The 9,282-nt window shown below is 36.0% G+C and overlaps 1 protein-coding gene and 1 long non-coding RNA gene across 2 annotated transcripts in view; one reads left to right on the top strand and one right to left on the bottom strand.

Moving 5' to 3' along the window:
- Window positions 1-3,325: 3,325 nt before the first annotated feature.
- LOC118741301 lies at window positions 3,326-3,974 on the bottom strand. The gene is made up of 2 exons (XR_004993269.1): window positions 3,602-3,974; window positions 3,326-3,540 (listed from the first exon to the last, which is right to left on the bottom strand). It is a non-coding gene; the product is annotated as an uncharacterized LOC118741301 (long non-coding RNA).
- Window positions 3,975-6,072: 2,098 nt separating this feature from the next.
- Window positions 6,073-9,282, top strand: part of LOC118741300 (protein bicaudal D-like) — a 27,576-nt gene continuing 24,366 nt past the window's right edge. Inside the window, exon 1 of the mRNA XM_036473234.1 lies at window positions 6,073-7,475. Within this exon, the coding sequence (XP_036329127.1) occupies window positions 7,251-7,475 (225 nt within the window). The 5' untranslated portion in view covers window positions 6,073-7,250. The remainder of the gene's footprint in view (window positions 7,476-9,282) is intronic.

Here is a 9,282-nt window from a genome sequence, read left to right as displayed (position 1 = left end):
TTTCCGCACCTTTTTTAGGGGTTGTTACCCCACCCTAGAGAATTACCCCGAAAAGCATTGAACAGTGCACACATCTCATAAGGAAAAGTGAATTATTACGAAATACTAATACAGTGGCAGCACTATAGCTATTTTGGAATCTCGCGTTTCAGGTCGCAAAGATTGTCAACTTCTTTTTAATAACAAAATAATCTATCTTAGGTTGATAAAACTATGTGTTTCTTTAATAAATAAGTTAAATTATATATTTTAATAGTGTTTAAAAAGTGAGAACAGGTGATTTAGTGAATCTTTGTCGGTGTAATTGCCCATAGAAAACAACGAAATTTAACAAAAGTTTTTTGTTCATAACTTTTAAATGGTTAATAATATTAGGCCCCCCTCCGGATTGTTATTAGGGTGGCCGAAACGCGTCGGTTGAAACCCCTCCCGACTTTTCCTCACCTTTTTTAGGGGTTGTTACCCCACCCTAGAGAATTATCTTATTTTATGATCACAAATTTTATTTAATTAGTGATTCAAGTCAAGAAAAACATATAGCTCACGAAAATTTGATACAATTCAACTCCTCGCTTGATGTTTTCGTTTCTTTTCTATGCATGTTTTTCATTGGCCAACTGTTGTCTGTGTGTGGGTTTTCGTTTATAGAGGAAGACAGCTGACTACAGGGTTGCCAGGCATAACAAATCATGAGAAGATTTTTTAAAATCTAAAGGGGCAGATACACCACGGAAGCGATTTGTCAAACATGTCGAAATTTGCCTTTATCTCCAACCCATGATACAAAAAAGAAGGTAGTTCCATTTAATGACATTCGTTGTTGTTGTTAACCATTTGACTTTTAATAAAATTATGACATTTCATCAAATTCATGCTACCTGATCACTAGAAAAAATATTTTTTTGAAAGCAGAAGATTTTATCTGTACATTCAAAGATGTGGAATATGATGGACTTTAAAATTATACCGCCTACATAATTTCGAAAATGGGGTTCAGAACGCATGAGGAAAGTGATCAAAATTATACTTACATATCGTCGTTTATACTACGTTCAAATTGGCCCCGTTTAACTTGTTAAATGAAAAAGAGCTTTTTGGAAAACACAATCGTCCACATTGAACATTTGGAGTTAACCTTGACGGTTGTTTGATTACCAATAACAATTCGAAACAAATATTCAAAATAAAGTCTGTGTTTCAATTTGTTTTGTGCGAATGTCTGCTTCTTGATATTAACGCATACGGATAACTTAGAGACTTCAAAATGTTTAGTTCGTATGCACTATTTATCTCTGCGTACGATGAGACCTCATGGGAAATAACTAATTACCGCCTGGGCCTCTTTTTAGACAGGCAGACATGGATACAATTAAGATATTTTTTGATAATTTTTAATTTTTAATAATTTCCTGAATATAAATTTTTTGAACGTTGGCGTGTCAAATGAAAGCTTTGGGTCTTTCTGATTGGCCGGAGCAGAAAGCTTTCTGATACAACTCTGCGCTGAACTGGTTTTCAAACGAGTTAAAGATTTAACCGGTTAAATTTTCCAACAACAATTGCATGGGATTTAAATAGTTTATGAACTTCTTTTGTTCATTTAACTGGTTCAAGCCCATTTAACATGTTTAGCTCGTCAATTTGAACGTAGTATTAAAGTATAAAACCGCGTATCGTCGTTCTGCAAAACCGCGTAACTGACATTTTTTGCCAAAAAATGGATTTTCTCACACAAGCTCTTGGCTCGAGCCTTATCCATCCGTCCAGAAATATGCTAGCAAGAAATGCGATTGATTTATAAAAAAGATAATAATTTTGAAATATGAGTGTTTTTACTCTCTAGGAAATAATTTAACAACTTCACTACGCAGTTTTGCATTTTGTTGATACGCGGTTTTGTACTTTATACGACGATATGTTAATTGTTTATTGGAGGGTGGTCTGTTTAAGCCGACTTCAGGTTTTTTGCATACATTAGAAACTTTAAGTTCAAAATTTGTGAAAGCTAATTTGTTCCAAAATCTGATGAGAAAATTAAAAGTAAATTTAAACCAAAATATAAAAAGGTTTTATTTGGGAAGAACATTCTTAAGAATTAGATTTTTAGATCGCATGATTGCATTCAAAATAAGAAAACGTGGTTTTTATTATAATATAAAAAGAACAATTACGATGAAGTCTTCTTTAATAGTCTATATTTTATATATTTTGAATAAAAAATAGTGCGAGCTACGTAAGTAAAAGAAGTACCAAGCACTGATAATGGTTTTTGATTTGAAATATTACAACATTGGTATAAATATGGGAAGGAAAATACTCAGATTTATTGTTTTAATATTATCAAAGTGGCAAGGCCGATGATAATACTCACAATTTATGAAACTTCAAAAAAATTTATTATCCGTCAAAAGTTGTTTATTGAAACTACCTTCTTTTTTGTATCATGGTAGCAGTTGATGTTGTTGTTGCTATGCAGTTTAAATACATGCACTCATTTTGATGTTTTGGTCTTAATAGGTACTTTTGTTGGTTTTCTCCACTTTGTTGGCATCCAGCATCGTGGAATTATACAAGGTGTTGTACGTAGTGACAGCTCATGTCGACAGCTCCCTTACAAAAGGTTGTAATATGGAAGCACGAGAGAAATGGGAAGAAAAAAAGCCCGCTTTGCGAAGTAGTACGAAATTTGGTACTATTTTTCATATAAAATTTTGCATATAAATAGTTACAAACGGTATATTATGATAAGCTAAATTCGCGAAAGTAGTATATATAACGTAGTACTTATGCAATAAATGGTAATTTAGTTTATTAAACACAATGCCCTATAATTATAGTCAAACTTCCAAAACCAAAAAATTAGTGGTGACCCCGAGTCGTTACATGACGGAATCGACAAAAGGGCGCATCGACGGATGGGGAGAATATTTCATCGAACAAAATGCCAGCTAAAGATGTGGAGCTTACATCGCAATGCAAGCTGCGACCGTTCTGAACTGAGATGCCAGACAAATGGTTTCTACAAATTGAGGCCACCTTTCAGTCGTACAAGACCACATCTTATGTCGGTAAATATAATCTGGTCCTCTCAGCAATTAGCAGCGATGCTTTAAAAGAAGCTGCGGATGTTTTAAAAACCTTACCAACTCAAGACCGATATATTAACCTCAAAAGTCAACTACTGTCACGTTTTACTGATTCAGCCGACCCACATAGGGTATTTGGCTGATTTAGGCATATTTTTATCGCTACAAACATCAAATATAGTTTTAGTTATCGAATAAAACATTCACTATAACTACCCTGTTACTAATAGAAAAATCAATCGTAGTGAAATCTTATTTATTGTCAATATTATTGTGGCTTATTAACATTTGTTTCCATATTGTTATTGAGCTTTGTAGCACTATTATGTTTTTAGGGAAAAGGGAAAAAGCAACAAAGTCTTAGCGGTAGAAGTTACCAAAAAAACAGTTATATCGTTGGAAAAGCAGGGCCAGTGGCAGTGAACCACAGACGGGATTGCAGCAGCAAAAATCACTGGGGAATAGATGCATAGTTAAGTACGTAGTTCTTGGGTAAATCTTCCATCTAAACTTACCAAGAAAACAGTTATATCGTTGAAAAAGCAAGGCCAGTGGCAGTGAACCACAGACGGAATTGCAGCGGAAGGAAGCACCGACCAAAATAACTACAAATCCTTGGGGAGAACTCTAAACCGATGTTTTTTTGCCGAATTAATGTTGAAATTTCTAATTTAATTTTCAGTTGCCAACGATAAGAATAGAGTAAATGTCAAAGAATTGTTCAGTGATTGCAAATCAGTTTTGGAATAGGGAATGAGGTAGTTTAGTACTTTTTTAAAGGCGATAAAATGTAGTTTTTTCAAGAGGGAAACACCGATATAGCTAAGGGAGCCAAGATGGCGGATTAGAGCGAGAACGCTGTCAATATCCAACACCTTGTATTATTCCACCATGGGCATCCAGCACACTTTTTTTTTTCTTTTTTGTATCATGCTCCAACCTCATGATTCAATAATACAAGGTTAGATAATTATTGACAGCTGCGGTTTGACACTCCCTTAAAAAAGGTTGCATTTACGAAGGACGGAGAAAAGGGGAGGAATGAAATCTCTTGGTGCGAAAATGGTAGTAGAAAAGTACGCAAAGTAGGCAATTAGTAGTGAAATTCCTTTTGTAAATTCTAATGTTTTTGCAGGAAATCTGGCATTTTAAACGAAATTTTGAACGTAATATTGATGTATCTATGTAAATTACGTAATTTATGTGCTATTTAGCTGTATAAAAAATGCAAAATGACTCAAAATTAAAATAAGACTACTATGAGATTGATGTAAACATCCCATTTAAAAACAGTTTATGTTTTCATCAGTTAAATATGCTTCATATGCATATACAAATAAACATATTGCACAAAAGCTCATACTTCTATATCACACCAAAGCTACACTGTTTCCATGTAAATGTGCAAAGAAGCAACACGGTGCCACTGCTAAGGGAGCGGTGCGAGAGAGACAACTGTCAGTTTATCGAACCTTGTATTATTGAATCATGCTCCAACCTGTTGTGCGGTGTGAGTGTGAGGTTTAACAGGGAGGGAAATTTGTACAAAAATAAATATTTTTTGATTTTCTTTCGCCGTGTTGAAATCGGAACAAATTGCTTGTGTTGTGTGTGCAAAAATTACTATTATATCATTAAATAACACCAAAATCAGAAAAGCTTATAAAACATTTTGATTCCACGAGCTCTCAAGAAAAAAAGGTCGTATATTTCTGTGTTCGTATGGAAAAGTAGCTTATGTCTAAAGGCTGGCTTTAGTATAAATCGGCATTCGCAGCATACGATTGCGAATAACTCACTGGCGCTGAACCGTTGAACAACTTTTGGCAAATAAACGTGCAAGAAATAGTTCCGATACTAGCAAGTCAATATTCTTACCAAGTTTCATCAAAAAATTCCTTGCCGTTTAAAGAATAAAGGGAATGCCGCATTATACTAAAGCCAGCCTTTCGACATAAGCTACTTTTCCATACGAACACAGATTTATTTCTTAAAAAAAAAATACAGCCAAGGCAAAGAGTTTTTTTCAGCAACAGGAAAAATGAAAAATGTTTCTTACGATTTTTGTGGGAGCTGAATTCCAAGCTTTTATGTATGAATCACCAAAGAAAAAACCTTTTTTTTTACGTTTTTTCAAACAAATTGTGAAAAAAGTTACACCTATAACATTTTCAATTGCTCGAATTACAATCTCTGTTAATATGCATTTTGCATTTTTAGGCCACAGGCTTTTCAAGCGCTTAAGCTGAAGCTCCATAGGTTTTTCAGGAGTTGCGCCTTTTGAGTCGTACACGCTTTCGAAGTCGTTCGGGATTTACAGGCTTTTCAGGCGAGCACCTCCATAACGAACTTTTTGCGCTTGGCGTTTCTTCAAATCTTTTACATTTTGCAGTAAGCGGGAGAATGGTGTAGGAATGAGTTGCTAGCTCGTTAAAGTGATACTTCTTTTACCATTTCATTTGAATTTATTCACTAATTTTTTTCACCTTTCAAATTAATTTTCATATCATAAATAATTTTGTGTTAAATTCATTAAAAGTATTATAAGTGATAACGATTACAACATTGCCATAATCATATTTACCAGTACTAGTGCTCGAATGCGACGACGCCTGAAAAGCCTAGAAAGCCTGAAACAAGTTCGAAATTTGGTACCTTTCAGGTTTCGGTTGTGGAAATAATGTGCTTTATAGGAAATAATGTGCTTTATATGCATATGCAAATAAACATATTGTACAAAAACTTAAAATTCTATTTCACATGAAAGGACAACTGTCGGTTTATTGAGCCTTTAATTATTGAATCGTGATAATTGCACAAAATCATTTTTCAGGCTTGAACGCTTCAAGCCGCAACGCTTGAAAACCTGTTATGTAGCGTTAGCTTTAGGGAGCAAAATGTGCTGGTTCGAACCGGTTAGGGATCAAAGTTTTTGTTTGACATTTGGCATTTATTTGACAGTTGACATTTTGACAGAGTGCGAAATTTCACACACACATTCCGTTAGTCACTGAAAAGAAAAGACGGGATTCTAATTGGCATTGTGATACCGATTTTCCACCTTTGGAAAATCCTTAAACAAAATAAGAACTTATATACACAATTTACTACAGTAAAGTCTTCGCCTATACTTCTCAATAAAAGAAAATTGTGAAAGCAAGAAGGGTATTCCTTCTAAACACTGCTAAAGGGGCGTTGAAAAAACTGTGAAGACTCCAGGTGGAAGTACAAGTTTGTGTGGTGGTGTGAAGTGAAAAGGCTCCGCCGTGATGTCACTGCTTCTAATTTTTCGTTAATTGGATTGCTTGTTCAGTGCCTCTTTAAAACTAGCCTTCTATTATAATACTTTGGATACTATTGGAACTGCTTGATCTACTAGCGCGCACACAACGCTACACATTCAGCAGCGTCTTTTCTTTAATTGAGCTTAGTGGATGTGTATTGCAGCAATTTAATTCAATTTAATAAATAACTACAATTTATTAATTACGTTGCAAATTGAAGTGAAGCCGATGTGTTTGGCAAAATCGAATATCCATTCCCCCCAGTTATTTGCAAAACGGCAGTAGCCAGTTAAGAAAGAGGCCATATATCAGGCACAAAACGGAAAATTAGAAAATAAAGCATGTTACCTAAGAAAGAGTTATGCTAAGTGATAACGACAACAATGGAAGTGGAGCGAATGCCGAAGTTGAAAAATTAGAAAAAACGTCCATCACAAAAGCAGCGTATTAGAGCAAAGTGAAAATTTGGCACTGTGGCTTAAGCGGCCAAAGCGGATTAGCAACACAAAACGCTTAACAAAAGCGACTCATTTACATACACGTCCCTCTTAACGCAACGATTGGAACGCTATACAGGCGATCAAGTCACGAATCCGCCCACAACAACCTGCCACGCCCACTATTCAAACACAGTAGCCGCCGTAAAACATATTGTAAACACTAGTTCGGCCTCCGTCCACTGCATATGATACAAATCGAAAGCGAGAAATTAAGAAAGTAATCGTCCCACCGTTGCGGCGTACACACATTTCTTGAGCGACATCCCCCATTTCGTCCCAATACATCAGCCATTTGACATTTAATCCCCCAAGATCCCCTCCAAAAATAAACCACCCGTCCATTACAAAACCACAGCACACAAACATAAAACGGCTGCAGTATGTCGGAATTGGATAATGCCGTCACGGTCGGCAAAACTAACGAGGAATTGCGTATGGAAGTAGAGCGGCTAACTCGAGAATTAGATCAGGCGGCCAGTGAGCGAGCACAGTCAGCGCAGTATGGTCTTTCGTTACTGGAAGAGAAATCGGCGCTCGAACAAAAATGTGAAGAACTGGAAACATTGTACGACCACGCCAAACACGATTTAGATATAACACAAGAGGTAAGTCAAGCAAATATGAGTGTGAAATGTAGAAACACATTTGTTCTTAAATTTAATCCATCCTATATAATCTGCAAAAAGGAATGATATTGCAAAAAAAAAGAAGTAATCAATAGAAACGTTCCTTATCTCGTTGTTAACCACTATTTAAACTATTGCCCATAACTTCCTTTCGCCGTTTCATACGTAATTTAAGAATGCGAACTTAGGATCGAGCCGATGATAAAAACAAGACGATATACCTACATATGTGTAAATGTTCTTCCTATCCGGAGCCAAAAATAGAAAGAACCTGCACGTTAAAAATTTGCTATATTTGTTCCTAAAGCACTTAACGTTAAATACATTCAGTGAACTTTGGCTCAATTGCTTGTTTCATTTGTTGCTAATAATTTGCTTGTTATCAATTGCAACGGCACCACTGTTCTTTGATGTATTAAAGCGAAAGTCTGCTTTTGCGGCCGTTCTAAGTGTGGAACGCTTGGCAACAAGTAAGCAAGCAGTTTAAAAATTCCGCCAGTTGCGAGCAAAAATTGGTATGCTTTGCCCGCACCACCGCCTTGGTTTAATTATTTTGTATTCTCTTTTTGTTTAACCTCGTTCGTTTGTTTTTACGCTGTTTGCTTTACTGCAATAGGTTCGAAAAACACGTAATCATCGAAAAAGATTTGCTAGTTATTTGTTAACAGACTTCGCTGTGGAGTGGGTAGCATAATTTTGAACAAAAATTATATTGCGGACTTGCAAAATTTTCGCCAAATTAGTATCATAGTTTTACGTTTATCAAATTTTTGTGTGTTCGCAAGTCACGTGGCCATGATAAGGGAAGCAATAGATTTATTTGGCTAACAGAGTGTCGCTTACGAAATTAGCCATATTTATAAACTGGTTTGTTTCATTAAATTTCATTTACCAAGAACTTCCAAAATCAAATCATGCAGCTATCGCTTTCGTACGTACATAGTGTAGTAATAGCGATTGCGACATTGTGAGTAAAAAGCAACGAATTTGTGGCTTTCACATGCAGTTGCCCCTATACTCGAATAGCAAGAGCATCTCGATGAGTTCGGCAGGGACACAACCACACCCTTCGCTCTATAGCCATAAATTAGATTTTGCTTCTAACTTTATTACAATTAAAAATGCGCCACACTTGGCAATACTCGCCAGTGCATGTCTGCATGTATGGGCAAGGCTAGTATAGCTACGGTTACTTATGTTCCTACCAGCTTGACTAAATAGCTGGAGCTGATTGCTTAGTAATGCAACAATCTACGCCGGGTAATGTAATCCCAAAAACATCAACGCCACCCCCCACAACAACAACAAGTATAGCAATTAATTGTATAGATTGCATTTGTGTTGCAATGCTAGTGTAAATGTTAATTGCGTTTCCACTTCGTTTGAAAGCGATTAGGGGTGTGGAAGTGAGTGCAAGCGGGAGGTACCACGCAAACGCAGCACTTTTTTCCACATTACTCACTTCTGTTGTCATTCGTTCATCGGTCGGTTAATTGTGCCCGCAATGCCGTCATGGACATTAACCAAAGTTGGAATGTTTCCAATTTCAACAGTTTGTGCGGTTGTTGGCATGTACATGCATATGTATGTATGTATGTATGTACCTATGCATTTTTAGAAAAATTCAAGTTGGTTTAAATTCCTTTGATCGAATTTAAGCTACCTCATTAATTTGCATTCCCTGCTGCATTGCTTGTGTGGTAACCCTAAGTTTCGCATTGAAATCGTACACGATATGACAACTGCATTTTTAGCATACTCTTCTTATTTAGACATTCGCATTGAA

The sequence above is a fragment of the Rhagoletis pomonella genome, unplaced genomic scaffold, assembly GCF_013731165.1.
Source record: "Rhagoletis pomonella isolate Grant_MI unplaced genomic scaffold, Rhpom_1.0 Rhpom_scaffold_00006, whole genome shotgun sequence".
Lineage (NCBI taxonomy): Eukaryota > Metazoa > Arthropoda > Insecta > Diptera > Tephritidae > Rhagoletis > Rhagoletis pomonella.
The sequence above is the reverse complement of the archived record's forward strand: the minus strand, read 5'-3'. Positions and strand labels throughout refer to the sequence as shown.